Below are 25788 nucleotides of genomic sequence, written 5' to 3'. Positions count from 1 at the left end.
GATCCGAGCGGCGTTGTAGGTTGTACGCGTAGCTGGAGGCAGCGTTTTGCAGGCCGTAGGGCTGGACCCGGTGGTTCTCCGTTGGGGCTTCATACTTGCCGAGTCGGAGACCCATCGCGAAGGCTGGCTAGCGACGAGCGAAGCGCCCCTCAGGAGTAGATACAACCACAAGATCTGTTCCAAGTCGTGCAGGACGACTGGTCCGAGCTGGTCGGGTAGATCTGTTGTGGGGCGTGGTTACTTGCTCATTAGGTTGGCTTTGAATCGTACTTACCAGAGCTAGGGTTTCAGCGAGTTTGATGCCGACCCGATCGATGGAGTCGAGCAGGTCAGTGTTGTCGATCTGCTTCCCCCTATAGCAGGGAAGCAGATGACGGGTTGTCGGCATGGCTGTAGGCATGGTCGGAGCTAGATGTACCGTGGTCAAAGCTAGATCCATCGTGGTTGGAGCCGTATCCATCGTGGTCGGAGCCGTGTTCACCGTGGTCGGAGCCGTGTTCGTTGTGGTCGGAGCTGTGTTCACCGTGGTCGGAGCCGTAGCCGATGCAGGTGAAGTAGTAGTCGGCGCAGGTTGATTCCACGCCTCCTCCGTGGTCATGGCGATGGAGTCGTTGGAGCCGGTGGTCCAGGTGATCTGGCCAACGGTGAACATGAGGCCGTTGGGCGTAGCCATGGAGCCGGAGATGATGACCATCTTGTTTGCTTGGAGAGCAGTACGCACACCCCCTACCTGGCGCGCCACTGTCGACGAAATACGGTCGGTAGTCTACCTAGGGGTATGCCCAAGGTAGTAGATTATCGGCAGACAGATGCGCAAGCCCTAAACAAGATGGTGACGCAAGACAGACACGAGGTTTTATCCAGGTTCGGCCGCCAAGAAGGCGTAATACCTACGTCCTGCGTCTGATTTGTATTGTTGTATGTCAATAGATGATTTTTAGAGGGGTCCCCTGCCCGCCTTATATAGTCCGGGGGGCAGGGTTACAGATCTGGAAACTAATCCTAGTCAGTTACAATTGCCATATGTGGCCGAATAAGGATTCATATTCTAACCGACCAGGATCCTGCTTGGTCGCCAAATCCGTCTTGATTCCTTGTATAGGACTCCGATCAGGTTAACTGGGCCGCACGTCGTCTCTCGGGTGGACCGAAACCCATCGATCCGGGCCAGCCCACGCTTAGCCGTAAGGGTATAGGGGTTAATACCCCCACAGTTTGCATCTTGTGTCCACTAAAACCCTAATTCGAGCAGCTTCCTTAAAACAGTCATAACTTTTGCATCCGAACTCGAAACGGGGAAAATTTTATATCTACGGAGAACAACAGAAAATTTTAGATCTATTTCATCCCAGTGTTGCTGGGTTCGCAAAAATTAGATTTGTGAAATTCGATTAGAAAAATTGAGTTTCTGGGCCCACAAGTTTTGGTATGCTTTTTAGAGCACAGTCCTAATTTTCTATAGGCCACGTCTTTTATTCAATTGAGCTCAAATTTTTTGTGGTTTATTCTTGTGTGCTCCTTGCTGAGAAAAAAATATCAAAAGAGCAAAAGCAAGAAAAAAAAAGATTGGACAAAAAATAAAAGAAAAAAATAGTAAAAGAGAATAGAAGATATCAAAAAGGAGCACATAAGGAACACTCAATAGCTCTATTGTTTATGATACCTTTTGCCTTGTTCACATCCATTGCTACCTTTGATACTTGTTTCCTTTCATCCTTGTTTCCTCTCTTGTTTATCACAACTGGTGATAGGAACACGTATAGGCCAGCAACTAGGACAAGTGCTCTGGACATTTATTCAATATTGCTGTCTATCACTGACTTGTGTGCCACATATACATATTTGTTCTTTTGCGTGCCTCCCAAGCTCCACATATACTTCAGATCAGTACAGAAAAAGACCCTTGCAATCTTGGTGTCACACCCTCACAGGTATCATGTACCAGCCACCGGTTGTACCGTCCACTGCTTTGCGTTGGTAAGAACCTTGTAAGAGCTTGATAAGGTGTTTCCTTTTGCTGTGATCTTGAGAGGCAGCACCACTCCACCTGCATAGTAGGATTATTAGGGATAACCTTCACTGTTTGTTCCTTGTTTTTGTGTTTACAATGACAGGTTATTCGTATCCACCGACTTATGATGGTATAGGTGCTGATGAGTACATGGAGTGGGAAATTGCTATCGATAACATATTTGCTACTCGCCTTATGTGTCCAAGGAGGAAGGTAAAAATGCAGTTAGTGTTTTGCGACATTCTGCTTTATCTTGGTGGGAGTCTTTAGATCCTTCTGATAAGCCTCAAACTTGGAATGATATGAAACTTCTTATGCGAGAAACCTTTGTTAATCCACCTCCTGTTTTGACTTCATATGATGAGGTGCACCATTTAGAGGAAGAGTCTGTTGTTATTCCTCCTGCTATGCCTAACCTTTTGCAGGACAATGTAGAAAAGAGCAAGGATGCCGTGACAGAAAATGAGAAGCTCATAGCCTCATGTGAAAATTCAGAACCATCAACTATTACCCCTGCTGAACATGAGAGCAAAGGTAATGCCCATGATGCTAAACTCACAGAAGGTGAGAGTTCTCTTGATGTGCTGAATTTTTCCACCAATCATGCTATGATAGAGCAAATTTTAGTGGAGCATTCGCTTGATTTACCTTTGTCACAAGATGATTTGCTTGATGTTTCTTATGACGAAGATGACTTGCATGATGATATTTATGTTATACCCATGCAATCATTGAAGAATGATCATGCTATATGTGTGCTGAAAATGAGCACTTGTGCTGAAAATAGACTTGTTATTCATAATGCTAGTGAAGTTGATGAGCTGAAATTATTGTCTTCTTTAAATACTTTGGGTTACATTGAATTTGATGTTCCATGTAATCTTAGTTCTTTAGAGGAGAAACTTTATGCCTATGCTGATTTGCCATGGTTCTCTAGATATACATATCATTTTATTGGAAAATATAATTGTAAAGGAGAGTATATGGTGCATCGTGTCTATATTTGTTCAAATCTGAAATCTCCTTATATTGTGCAAAAGTAGGATCAACCAAAGGATTGCAATTGCTATAATCTTGTCATGTCGAGTTCCCCTAGTTTTGTTATAAAGAAACATGTTAAATTTCAAGAAGGGGAGCAATGTTGGCTACTACCAACAATGTTTTCTTCATCTAATCCCAAACCGAGGACGGTTTGTTGTCAAGAAAGGGGAGGATGATGAGGACACGGCACCTTCGGATACGAACAATGATTATAATGTGTGCTCGTTCCTACATTTGCATAGTGGCTTTGGTTATAATTCACTTGGTTCCACATGTACATGTCACTATTTGATTGTAGGTTCAAATGTGTTTCATAATGGAAGTTCATCAAAGTTGAACTTTTGGTTCGTCGGCAACCCGACAGTGCCTCATTAGGAAGGCCATAACTCATCCATCCAGAGTGCGATTGAGGTCAATGAGCACTTGATGGAAAGCTTGTTTGATAATATTTCAAATAGATCTAGTTCCATCTCAATATCATGTCGGCAAGGCCTCCAAATCACCAATATATTCTGTCGCTATTTCTGGCGGGAGCTACACTGTCGTCATGGGCTTGTTAGACATCCTTGGGACCCAGGCCCAAGTTGGTGCATGCCCCAAGAAGATGGAGAACACCTAAGAGATGGCCTTGGACGTCCTCCTCCCTGGCCACCACCTTAGGAGGCCAGCAAGGACGTCCAAGCCAAGCCAGAGGCCCAGTCCAATCTGAGTTCGAGTCTGCCTCGGCCATCAGGATCAGTCTATAATAAAACGGACGCCCAGAACGCATCCGAACTCCGTTTTCGATGATCCACATATGGATGGAAAGATAATTTGATAAGGAAGCTAATCCAAGTGGTTTCACATCAAAATCTCTTCGGAATCAATGGGAATCGTCAAAACAAGTCAGCATCCAGAATCTGTCAGGGTGCTGCGGCACCTTCTTTTGGGCCGTTGGGCCTTGTAACGTGTTGGGACACCTTTAGGATGTGAAGAGGGATCCTTGGACGTCCCTTAGGCTATATAATTAGTAGCCACCACCTACTTTAGGGTTTTGGGTTTTGCTTAGATTATTCTGTCAAGAACAGTTTCGCCGTTCATCGGTTTGTGAGACCCCAACTCGTGAGATTAATCATTCATCTGCAATTTGGTTGCTTTCTTTCTCGTTCTTACTTGTGTTCTTCGTTGCGCAAGTAGGGATTAGCCTTCTTGGCGAGGTCAACCTGGTCCGTGACTTGGTTGATAACCAGAGGAGCTGTGGTGCTAAGATTGCAGGGTTCGATCTTTTGATCTGAAGCCGGATCGGTGTGTCATTCTCCGCCACAACGATAGTTACCATCACGTGACGGAAGATTGGGATCCCCATCTCCATTAGCCTGCTCCAAAAACCCGAGAAGGAATGGTGGTCGGTTTGAACTGGTTGAGTTAGAATAACAATAGACTTCGAAGTGACACATTACAGTGGTCGGAGAAATCATAATAGCTTTATTGAATTAAATCAAAAGTACAAGAGGGGTACATATCTCAGTAGTTAAGCATAGAAACGCCTAAGCTTGTCGATGTGCCATGAATTGGGTACGTCTGTACTGTCTAGGTGAGCTAACCTGTAAGATGTTGGTTGTGTAACCTCCTTGATCATGAAGGGCCCTTCCCATGGGGTTGCGAGTTTGTGGACGCCAGCCTGATTCGTCTTCCACTTCAGGACCAGGTCCCCAACCACGAAGAACCGCTCCCTGATGTACTTGTTGTAGTACCTACGCAAAACAGCAAAGTATTTGGCTGTACGCACGCAAGTATCGAGCCGCTTCTCTTCTGCACTATTCACTTCTAGCTCCCGTACTTCATTGGCCTTGTCTTCGTCGAAGTTCTCTACCTGTGCTGATCTGAAGGCTATATCCGCTAGGAGCACTGCCTCAGCGCCATAAACCATAAAGTATGGTGATACGCCGGTATTACGACTAGGCTGGGTTCTGAGGCCCCAGACCATGGCTGGTAACTCTTTGAGCCATCTTTCGGGAGCTTTATCATTTTCTCTATACATCCTCTTCTTAAGTGCATCCAAGATCATACCATTTGCCCGCTCGACCTGTCCATTAGCTCTAGGGTGCGCCACTGAGATGTATTTTACTACTATGCTCCTTTCATCGCAGAAGTCCCAAAAAGCGTTCCCGGTGAACTGAGTACACAGATCAGTGATGATGCTATTGGGTATGCCAAAGCAGTGGATGACCTGGTCGATGAACGCAACAGCCTTTTCTGAAGATGCCTTGACCAGGGGCATGTACTCTATCCACTTGGAAAACTTGTCGATCAGCACAAAGACGCATGTAAATTTCCCAGGGGCCGGTTTGAAAGGCCCGATCATATCCAGTCCCCAGCATGCAAAGGGCCAAGGGGCTAGTATTGTTTGAATCTTGTGTGTTGGTACGTGGATTCTCTTGGTGAAGAACTGACAACCTTCACAATGGCGGACTAGCTTCTCTACATCGGCTACGACTGACGGCTAATAGAACCCTGCTTGGAAAGCCTTGCCAACCAGCGTTCTCGAGGCCGTGTGGTTGCCGCAGGAGCCAGAGTGGATTTGGTCCAGGATATGTTCACCATCCTCCTGGGTTATACACTTCATCAAGATTTCCTCCTTCGCGTTCTTGCACCACAATTTGCCATCGACGAGCAGATACTGCTTACTGCGACGCATCAGGCGTTCATTTTCTGTCCGATCAGTGTAACCGCTACCATCTGTCAGGTACTTGATGAAAGGTACTCTCTAGTTAGGCTCCTTAGTGGTCAGAGGTGGTTCGGTGATGTTTGACGTCGGAACCGTAGCCACCAATGGCTGGTCTGGAGGCTTGTCGACCGTGGGATCTTCTTCTTCGATGGAAGGCATGAGCAGGTCTTGAACAAATACACCATGTGGGACTTTGGCTTGGGATGATCCTAACTTTGACAGCACATCTGCTTCTTGATTTTTGTCCCGGACCACACGTGTGTACTCAATGCCATAGAACTTGCCTTCTAGCTTTCTGATCGATTTACAGTATGCATCCATCTTTTCCCTGGTCGTATCCTAGTCCTTGTTGAGTTGGTTGATGACCAGAGCCAAGTCTCCATAGACATAGAGACGTTTGACACCGAGCTCGACCGTAATGCGCAGACCATGGAGGCATGCTTCGTACTCAGCGGCGTCATTAGACGCCGGGAAATAAATCCTGAGGACGTATCGGAGCTGCTCCTTGGATGGTGACATGAAAAGGACTCCTGCTCCTGTGCCGTTGATGTTGAGAGACCCATTGAAGTACATCTTCCAATACTCATCGGGCCCCTGAGAGGCAGGTGTGCTTAAGTCTATCCACTCAATGATGAAATCGACAAGTGCCTGAGATTTGATCATAGTACGACTTGCAAATTCCAAGGAGAAAGGGCATAGCTCCATTGCCCATTTGACGATGCACCCATTTGCATCCTTGTTGCAAATGATGTCTCCCAGAGGGTACTCAGTCATGACCACCACGCGATATCCATCGAAGTAGTGTTTCAACTTTCAAGATGTGATTAGTATGGCGTAGATCAGTTTCTGAATCTGTGGGTACCTGGTCTTGGATTCATGGAGCACCTCACTGATGAAATATATTGGTCGTTGTACCTTGTAGACATGGCTAGGCTCGTCGCGCTCGACCACCATGGCAGTGGAGACCACTCGATTAGTTGCCGCAATGTAAAGCAGGAGGGTTTCACCTTCTCTGGGAGCAGTGAGGACCGGAGGTGATGTAAGGAATTGTTTCAGCTGTGTAAAGGCAGCATCCGCTTCCTCCGACCACTTAAACTTCTCGGATGCTTTGAGCAGCTTGAAAAATGGTAGTCCTTTTTCGCCTAATCTTGATATGAAACGACTTAGGGCAGCCATGCATCCGGTAAGCTTCTAAACATCCTTCACCTTTTTGGGCAGCTTCATGTCCAAGACAGCTTTTACCTTCTCTGGGTTAGGGCGTATGCCGTCGTGACTGACGATGTTGCCGAGCAATATACCAGATGGAACACCAAAGACACACTTCTTTGGGTTTAATTTCCATTGGAATGTGTTAAGAGCTGCAAAGGTACGTTCGAGGTTGTCAACAAGGGTGTATGCTTCCTTGGTTTTAACAACTACATCATCAACATAAGCCTCGACGAGGTCGTCTTTTATCTCGTCTTTGAGGCAGGCCTATATGGCGCGTTGATAGGTAGCCCCGGCATTCTTGAGCCCGAACGACATGGTCGTGTAGCAGTAGGCGCCGAAGGGCGTGATGAAGGATGTCTTGATCTGGTCATCCTTTTTAGAGCGATCTGGTGATAACCAGAGTAGCAATCGAGAAAGGAAAGCAACTCGCAACCGACAGTTGAATCTACGACCTCGTTTATGTGAGGTAAGCCAAAGGGGTCTTTAGGGCAGTGTTTGTTGAGATCAGTGTAATCAACACAGATTCTCCATTCATTATTCTTTTTGCATACAAGAACTAGGTTGGCTAACCACTCTAGATGATACACTTCTTTGATAAATCTGGCTACCAAAAGCCATGTAACTTCTACCCTAATAGCCTCTTTTTTGTCGCGAGCGAACCGTCATAGCTTCTGCTTGATAGGTTTGGCCTTGCCGTCGACATTTAAGGAGTGCTCGATCAAGTTCCGAGGTACACCAGGCATGTTAGCGGGTTTCCATGCGAACACACTCACGTTGCTCCTTAAGAACCTAACGAGCATGTCTTCCTATTTAGGATCCAGATTGGCCCCGATAAGGGTCATTTTGCTGGAATCACCGTCGACCAGCTGGATCGCTTTGTGCTCTTTGGACTTGACGTTCTTGCGTGGGGCCTCGAGCTCTGGGATCTCTAGGTGGTCGGCTGGGGTCTTCTTGGTGTTGAGTGTGGTCTCGGCCATGCGAATAGAGAGGTCGTGAGCCTCTGCTATTTTGAAGTTGTCATCCTCGTAGGTATAAGCTGCATATACGTTGCCCCTGAGAGTTAGAACCCCTTTCTCGGTAGGCATCTTGAGCACCAAATACCTATAGTGAGGTATGGCCATGAATTTGGTGAGCGCTGGTCGACCAAGGATAGCATGGTAGGTGCCGTCGAAGTCAGCGACCACGAAGTTGACGTAGTCGGTGCGGAAGTGGTCCGGGTACCAAATTGCACAGGTAGCATGATCTGCCCGAGAGGTGTGGAGCTCTATGTGGGGAGAACACCCTAGAACTGTGCCTCGTATGGCTTGAGATCAGCCTAGGTTATCTTCAGGGCTAGCAAACTGTTCTTGAACAATATATCGATGGAACTGCCGCCATCAATCAGCACTCTGTCGAACTGAACCTTGTTGATACAAGGATCGAGAACCAGAGGAAAACGTCCTGGCTCAGGTATTGCAGCCCATTGGTCCTTTCTGCTGAAGGAGATCTTGCGGTGAGACCAAGGAGGGAGCCGCAGATCGGCGATGAGGTTGTCAGCGTTGGCCACGTTCAAGCAAGCGCGGGCGAGCAGCTTGTGTTCTCGTTTGGTCTCGATGGACACTTTGCCTCCAATGATGGTGTGGACGCGATCGGTTAGCTTGACGTACTTGTGACGGGGATCTGTGTCTTCATCGTCATTGTCCTCGTTATGCTGCTCCCCTACGTCGTTAGGCTTGTGGATGTATCCGGAGCCTGTTGGCGCGTGTAGATAGATTTGAGGACACGGCAATTCTCCATGGTATGGTTTGACTTGGGATGGAGCTGGCAGGATCCTTTCAATGCTTTGGCGTAGTCTTCTTCATAGTTGTGACGTCCGCTACCTTTTTTAACGGTGTTGACCTCGCCGTCGTCTTCCCGAGCACGCTTGCCCCTATAATCGTCACGGCGATTACGCCGCTGATTATGCTGGTCGCGGTGGTCGCGGGAATCGTTGCGCTGGTTGCGGCGATCAAAATTGTCGTTCCGACCACAGTTGTCGCGGTAGTCATCGCGGTGTGGGGGGTGGTCGGAGCGTGGAACCCTTACTGCTTCTTCTATGATTATCTTTTTAGCATCATCGGCATCCGCATATTTTTTAGCAGTGGCCAGGAGCGTTGTGACTGATTCAGGTCTCTTGCGGAGGAGCTTGTCCCTTAGGGCATTGTGGAAGCAGAGACCAGTGATGAAAGCCTCGATTGCCTCATTGTCAAAGATTGACAGGACCTTGATGCGCATCTCCGAGAAGCGTCGGACGTACTCACACAGTGGCTCATATTTGTGATCTCGAATCCGCTGTAGATCATATTTGTTGTCGGGTTGCTCGTAAGTAGCAATAAAGTTGTCGATGAATGCTTGCTTGAGCTCTTGCCAAGAATCAAAGTAGTTCACCTGCAAGCTGACCAGCCATTGGTGGCCTGCATGGCCGACGGCGACTGGGAAGTAATTAGACATGACGTGCTTGTCGGCCATGGCTGATCTGCACACGGTTTCGTAGAGCATGACCCATAATTCGGGGTTCTCCTTGCCGTCGTACTTCTGAAGTTTTTTGAGCTTGAAGTTCTTGGGCCATATGACTTGGCGAAGGTGTGGAGTAAACTGCTTCAAACCCAGAGGGCTATGGGTAGTATCATATTCCACACGGCGATAGCTTTCGTGGGATGCACGATCGTTGGCTCTTTGGTTAATGCGATCGCGCGGATCGCGTTCTCCGAGGTAATGGAGGAGATCATTATTGCCATCATGGCGATCTCGGTTGCCACCCTGGTTAACCCTGCGACCACGGTTATCACGACGATTATCGCGGTTGTCTCAGCGGTTGTCGTCCCGGTAGTTGTGGCGGTTGTCGTCCCAACCACCATCATGGCCATCGTTTCTGCCTTGACGGTTGTCTGATGGGTCGTTGTTGCGCGAGCCACGTTGGTTGAGTGGCTGTGAGCGACTTGAGTACTGGCGGCTGTGGCTTGATTCGACTGAGATGGATGGAGCCCAGGCTTGATTTACAATCTCTGTGGTCTGGGCCATAGCAGCCGTCATGTAAGCTTGTATATCATCACGAACTGCCTAGGTTTCCAGGGTATTGGGTAGTCATTGCATTGTGGCCATAGCAACAGCTACGTTGGTGCTTGGGGTCCTAAAGACCTGCTTGTCCCCCACCCTGTCAAAGGCATTGTTAAGGTCGCGTGGCTGGACCCTTATGCGTCGCGCCTCCTCTTCTGCCTCGGCTTCGATTTGTCGGCAATTAAACTGGTCAATATTGCGTGCTTCGCGTGCTAGCCTTTCTTGTTCTGTTTCGCCAACTGCCGGTGGTTCATCATTACTGACAACATTGATCAAGTCTCCTTGCCTTGGTGGGAAGGATGGGAATCGTGGGAACCCCGGGGCGTGGTCTGGGATATCCAGATCATATTCAACGCCTTCATTGTCATAATGCTGGAGCTCGATGTGGACAGAGCCATTAGATGCGATGCCGGACGAGGAGCTTGAGCCACCCTCTTGAACTATGTGGACGGATCCTTCTTGATAATCCTCAATCCAGACCATGTTGACGAAGTTGCGTAGGCCGTAGGGCTAGGCCTAGTAGTTCTCCATCGAGGCTTCGTACTCGGAGAGCCAGAGACCCATCGCGAGGGCTGGCCAGCGACAAACAGAGCACCCTTCAGGAGTAGATGTGACCATGAGATCCATACCAAGTCGTGCAGGACGACTGGCCCGAGCTGGTCGGGTAGATCTATTGTGGGTAGTGTTTACCTGCTCATTAGGTTAACTTTGAATTGAACTTACCAGAGCTAGGGTTTCAGCAAGTTTGGTGCTGACTCGATCGATGGAGTCGGGCAGGTCGGTGTTGTCGATCTGCCTCCCTTTGTAGCGAGGAAGCGGACGACGGGTTGTCGGCATGGCTGAAGACGATGCTGGCGTGGTCGGAGCCATAGCCGATGCAGATGAAGCAGTGGTCGACGCAGATTGAATCCACGCCTCCTCCATGGTCATGGCGATGTAGTCGTCGGAGCCAGTGGTCCAGGTGATCTGGCCGATGGTGAACGTGAGGCCGTTCAGCATAGCCATGGGACCGGGGATGACGACCATCTTGTTCGTCTAGAGAGCAGTACGCACACCCCCTACCTCGCGCGCCACTGTCGACGAAATATGGTTGGCAGTCTACCTAGGGGTATGCCCAAGGTAGTAGATTATCGGCAGACAGATGCGCAAGCTGCAAACAAGATGGTGACGCAAGACAAACACGAAGTTTTATCCAGGTTCGGCCGCCGTGAAGGCGTAATACCTACGTCCTGCGTCTGATTGTATTGCTGTATGTCAATGAGAGGTGTTTTTGAGAGGGGTCCCCTGCCCGCCTTATATAGTCTGGGGGCAGGGTTACAGATCTGGAAACTAATCCTAACCGGTTACAATTGCCATAGGTGGCCAGATAAGGATTCATATTCTAACCGACCAGGATCTTGCTTGATCTCCAAGTCTGTCTTGATTCCTTGCGCGGGACTCCGAGCAGATTGGCGAAGCCGCGTGTCGTCTTCTAGTGGACCGGACCCCCTGGACTGGGCCGGCCCAAGCATAGCCGTAAGGGTATAGGGGTTAATACCCCCACACCATGGTTCTCCTGTTAGCGTTGACGACATCTATCCGTGGTTGTCATTTCCCTCCTTGGAGGCATCGCTATGGAAAACCTACTCCCCCTCCTTGTTTACTTTGCTTGTTCTCTGTGGCGTTTGAAATTTTGTTGCTTCTGAGGTTCGCTGGTGTTGTGTGTTTCATGTGGTGGTGGTCTTGCTGTTGCCTCTTTCGTGAGATTTTTGTTTTGTTTTTTAATTAATTTTTGTAAAACTCATCTTTTCTATTAATATATACCCGGCATGCTCTTGCCGCTGGTTCTTCAATAAAAAAAGATATAAAGAGAGACAGGCCCTCTTTCTTCTCTTTTCTTTAGCGGCCTCATTCATCGTATCATTGTATGTACTCTCTGTACCGAGCCAAATTATTTTGATATTTGATTAAATTTATAAAAAAATACACCAATAATCATTGTTATGAGATTTGTGTACCTATTTTGTCTGATAGATATTGATATCTTTTATATAAATTTAATTATTTTTTAAAAAATTGGTTAAGGATAGAGTAGAATTATATTGTCATCACATCTGGAATTGAATAATTGATGGTGCCCCCCTGCTTTGCCTTTGAGTTAACCAGATTTAAGTTTGACTAAATGTATATATAAAAATATATATATCAACATCTATATATCTTTAAATATAGAGTTTTACTATGAAAATGCATTATGTGATTAGTCTAACGGTAATTATTTATATAACAACGCTAAGTATATTTGGTTAAACTTTCGCTGATGGTTTCTGCAGCTGATTAACCGGCTAATACTGTTTTGTTGTGAGAGAAAAATATTGTACAATGATAACCGGGCTGTTCAAGCGAAACCGTTCTCTCTCGGATAGTTCGATCTTCTCAAGGCGACCAAGAGGCAGAGACGTACGTCTCTCGGAGTGCATCGTCAAGCTGTACCACACGGCAAGGTCCTTCGTCCTGCTCACCGGCGACGAGGACTTGCGCATCAACAAGTGCACGACTCTCTCTGACCGGTCTTCGCAGACAAAGAGGTAGAGGAGATGATATGCAGTACCCTCACGAAGAACAGAGACGGTTTGGTCGGCGGCCAGGAGCAGGGGTGGACAAAGCGGTGGGGCGGGGGGCTCAAGCCCCCCCTACCTAGATCGGAGCAGTGGAACCCCTATAGAACCCCCATGAATTTTTAAACAAAGTTCTATAGTATAGGGGGGCTGAGACTTAAGATCGAACAGCAGTGTTGTTCAGCCCCCCTAAAATATTTTCTGGGTCCCCCGCTGGCCAGGAGTCCCTGAAGGGTGAAGAGGAGGACCGGCCAGAAAGGCGACGAGGACCTCTCAAGGTACAGCAAGGCTCAGACACACATCGAGAGAATCATGGTGTATTGTATTGGTGTGGCACGTCGCGACCAGCACGCTGGAGGAAGACGACGACGGCGGCGCTGGCCTGCACCCGCGCATTGGACGATCGAACAAACGCTTGGAGGGCGAGCGCAGCGCAGCAGTAGAGAGGACTCAACGGCGCGCGGTCTCCGTCTGGTAGACGGCTGGAGCGGCGAAGGAAACTAAGAATGGTCCGGGTAGTTGCCGGAGCAGCGACAGAAACAAGTTAGGATTTGGAGGACGGCCGCCGCTAGATTCAGGACATGTGCAACGTCCTCGCCTCGACGAAGCAAAAGCGATTGGACAGAAAAAGAGCAGCCAACGGCGGCGAGGAGGAGGCCAACGGAAAGCAGGGGGATGGGGCGGGCACAAGATAGCCAAAAGAGGTCAGCATAGTCTCGAAAGGCCAGATGCTTGCCAGAGATCTTCCGGTGTGCGTGCCGACGCATGCATGGCGGCGACGACAGCCTGTACGTATGGGAGGCGCTGAGCCGTGGTGTGAGCTGATCGTGTCGACACTACGGGAAACTGGCACTTTGCCGAGTGTCTGCGGCACTCGGCAAAGCCCGAAATACACTCGGCAAAGGCTTTGTCGAGTGCCGCACTCGGCAAAGGGCACTCAGCGAAGAATTAATCGGCAAAGAAGCATTTGCCGAGTGCTTTTTGTCGGGCAAAAAAACCCAAAAATAATAGCAAAATTTTTTTCAAATTTTTTTTCCTAGGGAGGCCGCCAACAGCCAGCGCCCGCCCGTCTTCATCTAAGTCGGTGCATTTTTTGTGCTAAATTCTTGGCTAACGCGGCCGACGGGATTTGAACTCAAGACATCTCCCTCGCGTGTGTGTTGTTCTACCACTGCACTACACTGTCACTTGTGTTTAGATTCCGTTATCTATCCTCATATATTATACTAAACCGAGAGTAAATTGCTTGTTTGACGCCATGAACGAATTCAAATAAAAAAGTGGTCAACTATAAAGTTTCATAATTTTTCGAGATCTACAATTTTCATTTAGGAAGTTTTTTCATCCGAGGTCGTTTGAAAAATTCAAATTTTAAATTTGAGAGATTCAAACGTAGTTTTGCATGACAAGATGATTTCAAATTAAAAAGTTGTCAACTACATATTTTCATAACTTTTGGAGATCTATAATTTTCGTTTAGGAAGTTTTTCCATCCGAGGTCTTTTGAAAAAATTCAAATTTTCAAATTTTCAAATTCAAACGCCGTTTTTGCATGACAAGATGATTTCAAATCAAAATGGTGCCAACTACAAAATTTCATAACTTCTCAAGATCTACAAAGTTTATTTTGGTCATTTGTTCATCCGACATAGTGGTAGTAACATTATTCACAAATCTTATATATCCCTCTTCTACTTTTATGAAACTAATGAGAGATGTAGATTTTATGAACAACGTTATTGTCGTTTTGTCAAATGAAGAAATGATCAAAATAAACTTTGTAGATCTTGAGAAGTTATGCAATTTGTAGTTGAAAAGTTTTTCATTTGAATTCATTTCGGACCTCAAAAATTGCTTTGAAAAAATAATTTGCCGAGGGCAAAAAAAAAGCACACGGCAAAATACCTCTTTGCCGAGTGCCAAAAAAAAGGCACTCGTCAAAGACGTATTTTGCCGAGTGCCAAAAAAATGGCACTCGGTAAAATACATCTTTGCCGAGTGCCAGAAAAAAGGCATTCGGCAAAAACGCATTTTGCCGAGTACCGAAAAATAGCACTCGGCAAAATACATATTTGCCGAGTGCCGAAAAAAACACTCGGCAAAGTCATATTTGCCGAGTGCCGAAAAAAACACTCGGCAAAGTCGTCATTGTCGAGTGCCTGATAAAATATACTCGGCAAAACATCCGGCACTCAACGAAGTACCGGTTTACGGTAGGGCGATGGCGCCGCACGGCGGCATAGGCGCGCACCAGAAGGCAGAAGGAGCTCGGCACGGGCGGCGAGTTCATCACGCACCTCGATCTGGGCGGTCCTCTACCACGCGGGCATCAACGACAAGTTCTCGATCTCGTCTGCCACCACCGCCGATGCTCCGCCTGGCAGAGACGACAACTACGGTCAGAGCAGCCCGTGCTAGGTCCGCATGCCAGAGTGTGTGTTGGTGTACGTGCACGTACTGCGTGTTTTTGTACTCGTCGTAGAGGTGTTTAGCGAGCCAGGGTCGTCAGACTCACTCGTGTGTGTCCCCATGCATACACGTACGTTTTGGCTGTTCCCCCGGTCGCTTCTGTGCTGTGCACGAGACGTTGCAGCTTTGGGCTCAAAGTTATGTGGGCTGGAATATACTGGACCATGCTGTGAATTCCCGTCGACATGGGGGTGGTTGGGCCTGCGATTTTGTGTGCAGTAAGCGAGTTGGACTTCAGCCTGCTGGTCCCCGAAATTCCATCGGCACTTTCTATTCGACGTGCAATTATTTTTGGTTCTTAATCTGACAGATAAATTTCTTTCAATCAAAGATGATGCATCAATAGCAGACACATTTCGTGCGTATAAATTTCTGCCCGCTCTCTGCAACGCGCGCGGTGGCGCGAGCTGCCGTCTCTGGGGCCGACACCGGTGCCGCGCACGCTACCGCACGGCCAGCCGCTGCCACGGCCGGAGCCCATGCACCGTGTGCTGCCACTGCCGATGCATGGCCGGCGGCCACAGCTCCAGCCCGAGGAGCCTTAAGTGTTCGACGACGACGAGCAGGTATGGCCGCCCTCCGGCGACCAGCGACAGGCCACGGCGTCATCCAGATCCGGTGGGACGTTAGCTGTCAAGAGTCGCGAGGGGCTCGTACATACGTCGCGCGACAATTTCGCCGTCCTCGTGCACGTCCAGGCTCGCGGGATGACGGATGGCGAAGCGGCGTCCGGCGACGCGCCTCTCGACCTCGTGACAGTGCTGGACGTCAACGGCAGCATGACCGGGGCAAAGCTCGCGCTCCTCAGGCCGTGGGGTTCGTCATCGACAACCTCAGGCCCCAGGACCGCCTCAGCGTTGTGTCCATCTCCTCCGGTGGGCGCAGTGTCATCAGGCTCTTGCGGATGTCGGGCACCGGGAAGGAGTCGAACCTGCTCGTGTGCCGCCCCGTCCCCAGCAGCGGCGGCGGCGCCGGCAAGGCCAAGGGCAAGGGGCACTTCCTGCCCGCGTTCCCGGAGGATGTGCTCGGCCTCGCCATCTCCCCGGCCGCTCCCACGGGCATCATCGCGGACCACGGGGCGAACACCGGCGACGCCTATTTCGTCGCGCAGGTGCAGAGCGCGCCATCCTCCACACCGGTCGTCGCGGTCGCGCTCTGCTTCTCCAGCGACGAGAGCAAGTGGACCGTCAGGGAGGTGGCCGGCGACGACCGCTGGAGAGACTTCCACGCAAAGTCCGTGGTCTCGCACGACCGCGGCGTCCACGGCGACGGCCTGCTCGTCTTCGTCGACAGGAACCACGGTCTACTGCTCTTCCATCCGCGGGCGATCGCATCGCGCTTCGTCCAGTTTCCTGATCCTCCCGAGGGCGGCGGCGGAGGAGAGACCGAGGAGGAAGCTGACGCCTCGGTCGACTCCAGCGAAGGCAAGATCATCTACGTCGTCTTCTACGATGTGCCGGACGGAACTATGATCGGCTTATGGTGCCTGTCCGAGAAGAACCTGCGCTGGAATCCCCACTTCAACCTCTGCTCCGACGAGGTCTTCCACTGCGACGAGCGCCTGTTGCCGCTGCGAGGAGTTCGGAGCGTTGGACATGTCGACCCCTACAGAATGACCCGGATGGTCTTCGCCGTGCGCTGTCCCGCCGAAGGTACGTTTTCCTCGTTCTGTGTGGAGGTGACGCCGGCGGGGATGGTGCTACGGAGGGTGCAGTTGTTGGGCGACGTTGAGAGCTGTGCGTGCCTGGATTCTGTCGTGTGCCCTCTGCAAGGTACACCCAAGAGGAGCTGGATGGAGACCGTGAACAGCGCAGTGCAGGACGGAAAACAGGTGGGAATGATTGCGCTGAGCGCGGTTCAAAAGGGAAGGAAGTACGTCGACAAACTGCCCGGCGCGGTGCAGCTCGATGGAGGAGCCCTGGGCCTCTCTCACACCAGCGCTCTGGTCAGCGCAGCGAACGCAATCAAGACGGTGAATGACTCTATCACTATCCGTGAAAACGTCTCCTCTTGGTTGCGGCAGCACCGGCCGGGGGCACCTGGACTCATCTACAAAGTGGTGGGTACGGAACAGGAGGCTCAAGCTGCACTCGATGAATGGCTTATCCTGGAGAAGCCCAGCAATATGCTGGTGGACCCTGCTGAAGACCTCACTCCGCAACAGTGGGATAAGCTCCGTAGGTTCTTTGTTGATAGAGGAACTGAGACGCTCGTCCAGCACTATGCTTACGAACTCGTTGGGCGCCCGCCCCGTTGATTCTTGTCTTGATACAGCGATAGTGAGATGTTGATTTCTGGGATTGAATCCAAGCTGTAATGCGAAGTGTGATACTAACCGTGCCAGCCATTGCAAACTGTGAATGCAAACTGTTTCTCGCATTTGCCGATGTGAATTGGTAGAAAACTGTAATATAGTGGTAGTATTCCCTGAACATTTGCCGGCTGATTTGACCCTTGTTGCAAAAAAAATTCAGGCTCTCATTTGCCGATGTGAATTGGGCGAGTGTGCCCTTCTTGCAACTAGTAAGGATTAGTCAGGGTCAGTGTTTCTTGGTTTCTTGGTTACTGAGAATGGATGAGTCGGGGTCACTTGTAGTATAATACACTAGTAGTACAGTTGTGGATCTGCAAAGTGCAGTGTACTACAGAAATGACGCGACCCTTGTTGTCTCTGGACTTCTATTGTCTGATTGACCCTTGCTGTCTCGACTTCTATTGTCTGAAATTTGTCAGCGTTTCTTGGTTGCGCTGGGAGTAAAATTCAGGCTCTCATTTGCCGATGTGAATTGGTATGAAACTGTAATCCAGTAGTAGTACTCACTGTTTCTCTGAACATTTGCCGGCTGAATTCACACACAGCTCCCTCGGCCACCAGCAGGACACAGGGGTCTCCGTCTCCCTGGCGCAGGCCGCGCTTGCAGACAATCCACCAGGGGCAGTGATGATGCACCCATCTGCACGACAGCACCAAGTTCGACAAAATCCATCCCAATTCACACCAGGGGGTTTTGATGTGTTTGAGTGTTGATGATGAGTATCCCCAGGCCTGCTTTTTTTATTGACAACGGTTGGCAGTGGTCTGATGGAGGTGTTGAGGCATCAATGTAACATCTTGGTCCTGGTAGACAGTGTATGTGTTTGCTGACTGTTGCACAGTCCTGTTCACCTGTGGTTGTAAGAGGCTAAAGAGGGGTGATTCCTGCAAGAGTAGAAGCTGTACCTTGTGATCGGAGTTGTCGTCGGCCTTCTAGTGATCGTTAGATCATTCTGTTGTTATGCTGGTGCTGTCCGCTTTGGTCTGCAGATGTCCCGTCCCGGTGTGTATGTGCCGAGCTTGGACAGATGATCCTTTTTAGAGGGGTCAACCCATGTCCCATGGTGCATGAACGGATATGTGTACTCCTATGCAGAACCAAACATTTATTTATTACTCTTGGGCGGAATCCGGGCGCCTGGGCCGAACCTTGCCCATGGTGGGCCTTTTTCCTTGTTTCGTTTTTCCTTTTTCTAGCAAAACTGTGATCTTCTAAAATCTGGAGAAAACCAAAGAAAAATCACAAAAATGCCATGAGAGAAGATAGAGCCAGGGTTTTATTTTAGATCAAATACAAAATACGTGTGAAATGGTCTTGTGTTGAATTCGAGCAGGGCCTGAATTCAACTCATCTTTTTAATTTATTCGAAAAAAAAGTTGCTTGAGAAAATTTCCTTTACCATGGTTGGGGGGAGGCGCGGCCATCGTCGCCGACACAAGAGCGGGCAGGCACAGTTGCGCGCGAGGGAGGAGTGGGCGCGAGCGGGAGGCTGACAACCATGGGGCTGTGACAGAGGCACGAATGCTGCCCATCTTCGAAACCTAAAGCAAAAAAATGAAAAATCAGTTTACAAGTCATCAAATAAAAAGTTGCACCCGTTTCAACCAGGGACTGGGAGCCACGGCCAGGCCTGCGAACCGAGCAAGAGCAAGTCAGGATGCGGTCATATGTAACATCGTTCACATGTTTAAGCTGTGTTTCCCCTCCCGGACTAGGCGAGGTGGGATTAAACCCAGAAGCAGAAGGTGCCTTGGGAGTGGGAGGGGAATCGGGCTACCGTGCTGTGGCAGTGGGACATGGCCAGTTGGGCACTTTGGGCCGGCCCACTTCACGTCGATGGAGCTGGCTCCATTATGTTAATACTTATTATACGTATCATAGCTTGTTTACACATATTTGGTCAAACTGAATAAAAGTTTGACTTCCTAAGTTTGACCAAATATATAAAACAGAGCATCTAGATTTGTGACATAAAATTAATATCAATAGATACACTATTATAAAATATATTTTCATAATTTATTTATCTGGTGTCCTAAATATTGTTGTATTGTTTCTAAAACATCAGTCAAATTTATTATTTTTTACTTAAGATAACTCTAAAAAATGATTTATTCAGGAACGGAGCGACTACCATTTTATTTTGAAAGTCCACGCGGGTAGAGGGTCCTCGACGTGGATTTATTTCATTTCAAGTGGCTCGAAAGGCTAAATTCCAAAACTCACGCATCAGTTTTACAGCACACGTTGTTATATTGCCTCAGAAAGAATTGAGCACTAGGCTTTATAGATGTCTTCATCCCATGATGGTAGCCAGTTACGCCAGAGTTTCGCACTAGTCTTGCATGCAACAAGCGTCCTATTGCAGATCGTGGAATACAACATTGTGCTGTTGTTTCCTAAAACAGGACGAACGCACTGCGGTGCTGCACCTCCTAGCGTGCGATGTCTGCATGATTGGTTGTCTGTACCAGCGGCCGAGCCAGTGCCTCGCAATGCAAGATGCGCCTCCTAGCCAGGCCCACTGGAAAACGCAGCGGCCGTGGGGCGCGACCGGGAGGCCGACGGTCATGGGGCTTAGACAGAGGCGCGGATGCGGATGACCGTCGGAGCAAGGGTGCTTGGTGACGAGGCGAAGCCAGGGTGACCCGCGTAGTGTCCGCGCGTCGAATAGGCGGCAACAGCAGTTTTCACTTCGCGAAGAAAAAGGGGATGGGGAAGGTGAGGCTGATAGTTTTCCCTCGCAATGCAAGATGCGCCTCCTAGCCAGGCCCACCGGAAAACACAGGAATCGGGCGTTTTCGCTAGGCTAGGCCGTCGCAAGCGCCGAGCTTCTTGCCATGTCACCTTCCACGTTTGCTTCGAGCTCAGGAGCTCGGCACCAGGGACGCTGGCGCCGAGACGTGTTATCTCGGCGCCAGCATCGATGGCGCCGAGCTAAGGGTCCAGATTCTGAAATCTTTCCTCCAGAGGTCTATTTGTGAGAAACTTTAAAAAAAAACTAAAAAGTAAAAAATTCGGACCCCGCGACCCGTCGTCCTCTGTCCACGCTTCCGCCCCAGCGGGAGAGTCGAGTCGGGCAAGGTGGCGCGAGCAGAATACAATACGATACGACCCCTGCTGTACTGTATCCGAAACGGTGGTCGTTGCTTCCTGTTCCCAGGCCAGGACCCAGAAACCGATCATGAGATGTCTGTATATATATAAATACATGCCGTTGTTTCCTTTTTGATTGATTGGATTGGAAAATAATACGGATCATGTTTCGGGGTGTGCTCTCGGCGCTTGCCAACATGTGGATGTGGTGGTTTCCTCCTCTCCGCCGCCGGCTCTCCTCGTCCCCCGACGCAGCAGCATTGTCAGTCGACGACGAGGTGACCCAACACAACAACAACCCAGCAACAGGCCTTCGATTCACCGATCTTCCACCGGTATTGTATATACACACTATTATTTCGTATTCAATCAACTGAATATATGTATGTACTAATGAGAGAGAGAAAAAAAACTTGCATGCATGCAGGACATTTTGTACACGATCGTGTCGAAGCTGCCGGCAAAAGAAATTGCAAGAAGTAGCGTCCTGTCAAGCGAGTGGAGGCGATGCATGCGTCTGTGGTCAGCGTGCCCCAGGCTAACCTTCCATGCTGTGTCGATATGCAAATGCGAGAGGTACGAGCTGAGCGAAACCACCCAGGTGGCGAGATTTATCCCTCACGTCAACGGCGTCTTGCAGAAACACCGTAGCCGCTGCAAAGTCGTGGAAACGCTTGAGGTCAGAACCGATTTCGTCGGCGGCGCCCACGGCCTGCTAGCTCATCACATCCACATGTGGGTGGAATTTGCCGTCTCGTCGTCGCGGACCAAGAACCTATCCCTGGATCTCAAGCCCGAAACCTGGTGGGAGCACGATGGATCTTGTCTACCCCGAAAGCAGGATCTGTACGTGTTTCCTTTCCGGCAGCTGCTTTCAGTTTCAGACAACAACTGGGGAAGCAGCCTGCAGCAGCTGCACCTTAGCTTTGTATCTTTCAGACCACCGTCGCAGTTCAAAGGCTTCCCGAATCTGAGGAAGCTTCGTCTGGAGGTGCTGCATATGGCCAGGGAGGATCTTGAGCACCTGCTGTCCCGTTGCGCCAGCAAGATCCAGTGGCTTCACATAGACACATGCGTCGTCGACGATCAACTCACGCTGGCGACTCCACTGCCTAGTCTACTCTACCTCAATGTTGAATGCGGCCTCGTCACCAAGATAGACATCAATGCTGCCAATCTAGCTACCTTTGAGTACACCGGACGCTTGGTACCTATTCGTCTTGTCCATTCGTTGAACCTGCAAAGTGCAAATCTTGACTTGCTCATGGCGGTTTTTGAGCATGCGCTCATATCCCTTGTCAATGGTATTCCAAGCGTGCAGAGCCTCACCTCCGATTTGAGGCTTGGTTTGAAATATCTAGAGGTGCCGTACTGTTCCTAATTATTTCATTCATGTTTTATTTCAAATCACAATCAATAATAATGTAATAACCTAGCTTCAAACAATTAATTAATTTTCTGTGTTTCAATTCTCACTCTCTCAGAAGCAATGGTCGTGGGATCGCCCGTTAAAAAGTTTTTCCAATCTCCGGCATTTACAGTTGCTAATTCGATATTTCCACGACGAGGTTGACAAGCTTCTTTATTCATCGGTTTCATTCCTGAGAGCCGCACCGTTTATTGAAAAGCTGGAGGTCCATGTAAGTCCCATCCATGTTAGTACATTATATATTTTTTCAATGTTTCGTAATTTTTCAATTCATTCAAGTGTTACGTATTATTCGTCCTCTTATTATTACTACTGATACCTAGCTAGGGGGCGAAGCTGTTCCATATATAACTAGGGGTTCAAATGCACTCCTCAAAAAAATTTAAAAAAATAGTGATTATATTATGTATATAGCTAAAATTTCACCAAGTCTATCTATATGCACCCATCTCCATCTTCTTGTCTTAATTTGTTCATGATTTACTCTTTTTGCAGTATGCTGGCTTCAATCTATGGTTTGCACAAGGGGGTCCAAGCCGAAAAGACTTTGGGCAATGTAAATGCAAATATTATCATTTGAAGAACGTATGGATCTCAGGATTCAAAGCAACAAGAGGGCAACTCGAATTTCTTCTCCATATCATTGAAAATGCGGATGCACTGGAGGTTCTTAGAGTAGAAATTGGTCAATATCCACCATATAATTACCGGCGATATGGAGGAGGTGAACCACCCGTCGAGGAAGCTAAACAAATTGCTAGAACCACCATCAGTACAGTACTCCCGCAGCATGTCACGTTTGATATTGTCTAGATAGATCATCTTCTCGTATAAGGTAGGGGGACAGCCCGGACATGTGAAAACGTTACTACGCGTGGTTTTTGCATGCATTGGGCCCTCCAATATAGCCGTACAATAAACTCATGTATAATAATATGTTTACATCGTCATGCTCAACCGTGAGTGCGTTGTATGTAAACTGTGTAAACCGTAAACTATTTCTTCTCAGTGTAAAAATATGCTGTTCTACTTCATATCTCTTTCTAAAAAGAGAGAGAGGTTTAGAGCCTTGCATAAGTTTTTTTAATAATTGTAACAACCCAAAAATCCATACACCCAAAAATACCAACTACAAATTTTTTCTTAAAACTCCCATATGATGATGAGTGTCATGTATAGTAACCCAACCTAAGAGATGCATTAGGTCTAACCCCAACCCAAGTCAACACATAAGCATGGCATGACATTAGTTAATTGTGTTTATTTAAATTCTAACAAATAAAGTATTGCATACATTGTTAATTCAAAATGTGATTTGGATTTCCATTTGAGTTATGATATGCCTAACAACTCCATTGAAGTTGGTGCACCAATTTTGAATTCAAAGTTCAAAACCAAATTTGAATTCAAAACAAAGGAGAAAAACAAAATGGAAAAAGAAAAAGAAAGAAAGAAGCCTCACAGCAGCCCGGCCTGCTCGAAACCGCGCCCACCACTTCCCCCAGCGCGCGCGCATGCGACCCACGAACCGGCCCAGCACGCCGCGCACGCCCGCACGCCCTCCGCGTCGTCTGCTGTCGCTGCCTGCCGAGCCCCACCCGTCAGCCTTCTCCTATTCATCTTCCCCATGCCCTCACCACAACCGCCTCCGACCAAGCCCCGACAGCCCTGGCAGGAGCGGGCCAGGGGGGTCACACCCGGGGCATGGCCCTGTCTCCTTGGCGCCGTGCCCACGAAACCTCGCACCACCGTTGAATGCATCGCACGTCTCTCCACCGATCGATCGCCGTCCGCCATGGAAGCATGGTGCCCGGCTATAAAGCCAGCCCGCACGTCGCTCACGCCCGGCGCCTTAGCCTCTCCCTCAGCCACCGCCGCCGCTTGGTGGCCCAGCAGCCGCACCGCACCGAGAGTAGAGGGCCGGGAAGGAGGTCGTGGGAGGAGGATCGGAGCCCCCGCGTGCTGCCAAAGTCGCCGGAACCAAGGGCGTCGCCGTCGTCGTCATCATGGTCGCGGGTCGGCACGCACGGCTTCCGGAGCTACACGGCCGCAACTCGTCACTGCACCGCCATCCCCTCTTCCATAGCACGTACGGTGAGCCCCCGGTTCTTCCCCTGCTCGCCGCCGGACCTTGCTACTCCGGCCATGGCGCTCCATACCGTGAGCGCGTAGGCCAAGGCCATCTCCGGTCTCAAGGCACACAAGCACAGCACACTCATGCGCACACCGTGACCACCTCCGAACCCTTGGACACTGAAGACCCTCCAAGCCCCATGGACGCCGAAGCGGAGCACTCGCTCGCCGCGCTCGCAACGCCACCATCGTGGCGTGGCCACCGCTGGCGCACCCGACCACCTCCGAGCACCAGACCACCTCCGAGCACCCGACCACCTCCGAGCACCAGACCACCTCCGAGCACCCGACCACCTCCGAGCACCAGACCACCGGCCCGAGCACCAAACCACCGGCCAGAGCCGCCGACCACCGTGGCTAGTACCGCTGGGAGCGCCTGGCGCCTCCCTGACTCGCCCGCCCTGTCGTCTGGAGCCACGGGAAACACCCGTGACCATGCCGTGACCGCCCCGCTGGAGCCCCGTAGTTCACCGTGCGCCTCGTCATAGTCACCATGTCGTCGTGGCCGCCGGGGAGCCCTTACCGGCCACATGGAAGCACAAAGCCCCGCCTTGAGCCCTGAACGCCCACGTCGCGTCCCCGTGGAGCTGTAGAAACTTACACGCCCCATCAGGGCGCTTCACCGTGACCGTAGCCACCTCACCAGCGCCACCGTCGTGCCCGGAAGGCTGCCGCCATGGCCGGCACACCACGAGACCCCGCATGCCGTGGTAACCCCAACAATGAAGACACCGAGGCTCGGCAGAGCTTCCACCCGCGTCAATTGCACACCAGCGCTGCCACGGAGGCTCACCAGCGAGCACGCCGCTGGCGGGAGCATGGCCGTGGAAGAAATAGAGGAGGAAGGGGCGAGTGAGCAGCGTAGCCCTGCACTCGGTGCATGTGAGCGGAGCCGAGGGAAAAACGGTGAACTCGGTCCACCATGGACCCTGCCTTGGGTCTATGGACCGTGAACTTAGGTCCACCATGAGCCGCGCTCACGCCCACAGCCAGGAAACAAAGCCCAGTAAGAGCCCAACTGCGTGCCACAACACGCCACATGTCTGGGTCAGCCCGGCCCAGACCGGCCCAAATCCAGCCCTGTCTAGGCCCAGTTAGAACCCGGCCCGCATTGACCGTTGACCGATCAACATTGACCATTGACCTGGCCCCACATGTTAGAGGCACAGACACTCTGGACCCACACGTCAGATGCTGACGCTATGATGACGTCACGCGGGACCCACACGTCAGAAGCCAACGCAGCCGGGGTGATGTCATACTGATGTCATGGTGACATCAGTTGCTGACGTCAGCATCCCAGGCCCCACATGTCAGTGACCCTGACCGATGACCATTGACCGTTGACCGTTGACCCACCATTGACTGACATTGACTTTGACCGGACCCACCTATCAGTGACCCAATAGCCTCTGGCCCCACCTGTCGGAACTGACGACATTGATGACGTCAGCTGGACCCCACCTTTCAGCTCGGAACCGAGACGATGACGTCATGCTGACGTTAGCATGCTACGTGGACCAGTCACAATGTGACACATGCCAGCCCAGGATTAATTCAGCCTTTTTCCATTTTTAGAAATGATTTAAACTTCGGAAATTCATAACTAATTCATACGACCTCAGAAAAATACGAAACTAGGACCAAAATTCATCTAAAATCAAGCTCTACGCAATGAGCCCATGTTTGAGTGCATTTGGCTCTTT

The 25788-nt window shown here is 49.8% G+C and overlaps 1 protein-coding gene across 1 annotated transcript; it reads left to right on the top strand.

Annotated features, from left to right (window-relative positions):
* The first annotated feature begins 20941 nt into the window (after positions 1–20941).
* On the top strand, positions 20942–22762 carry LOC136533740 (F-box/FBD/LRR-repeat protein At1g13570-like). Its single transcript, XM_066526281.1, has 3 exons — positions 20942–21883; positions 22062–22160; positions 22445–22762. Exons 1-3 carry the CDS (start codon positions 20942–20944, stop codon positions 22760–22762), a joined length of 1359 nt encoding a protein of 452 aa, XP_066382378.1.
* Positions 22763–25788: the final 3026 nt, after the last annotated feature.

The sequence above is a fragment of the Miscanthus floridulus genome, unplaced genomic scaffold (assembly GCF_019320115.1).
Source record: "Miscanthus floridulus cultivar M001 unplaced genomic scaffold, ASM1932011v1 os_1157_2_3, whole genome shotgun sequence".
Classification (NCBI taxonomy): domain Eukaryota; kingdom Viridiplantae; phylum Streptophyta; class Magnoliopsida; order Poales; family Poaceae; genus Miscanthus; species Miscanthus floridulus.
Note: the sequence above shows the minus strand (reverse complement) of the source record. Positions and strands in the feature narration are given on the sequence as shown.

Bases quoted from the DNA above. Each gene is read 5' to 3' on its own strand.
- LOC136533740 (XM_066526281.1), top strand. From the start codon at position 20,942: ATGCAGGACATTTTGTACACGATCGTGTCGAAGCTGCCGGCAAAAGAA. The intron at 21,884-22,061 runs GTGCCGTACTGT...CGGCATTTACAG, and splicing joins TTGGTTTGAAATATCTAGAG to TTGCTAATTCGATATTTCCA. The intron at 22,161-22,444 runs GTAAGTCCCATC...CTCTTTTTGCAG, and splicing joins TTGAAAAGCTGGAGGTCCAT to TATGCTGGCTTCAATCTATG.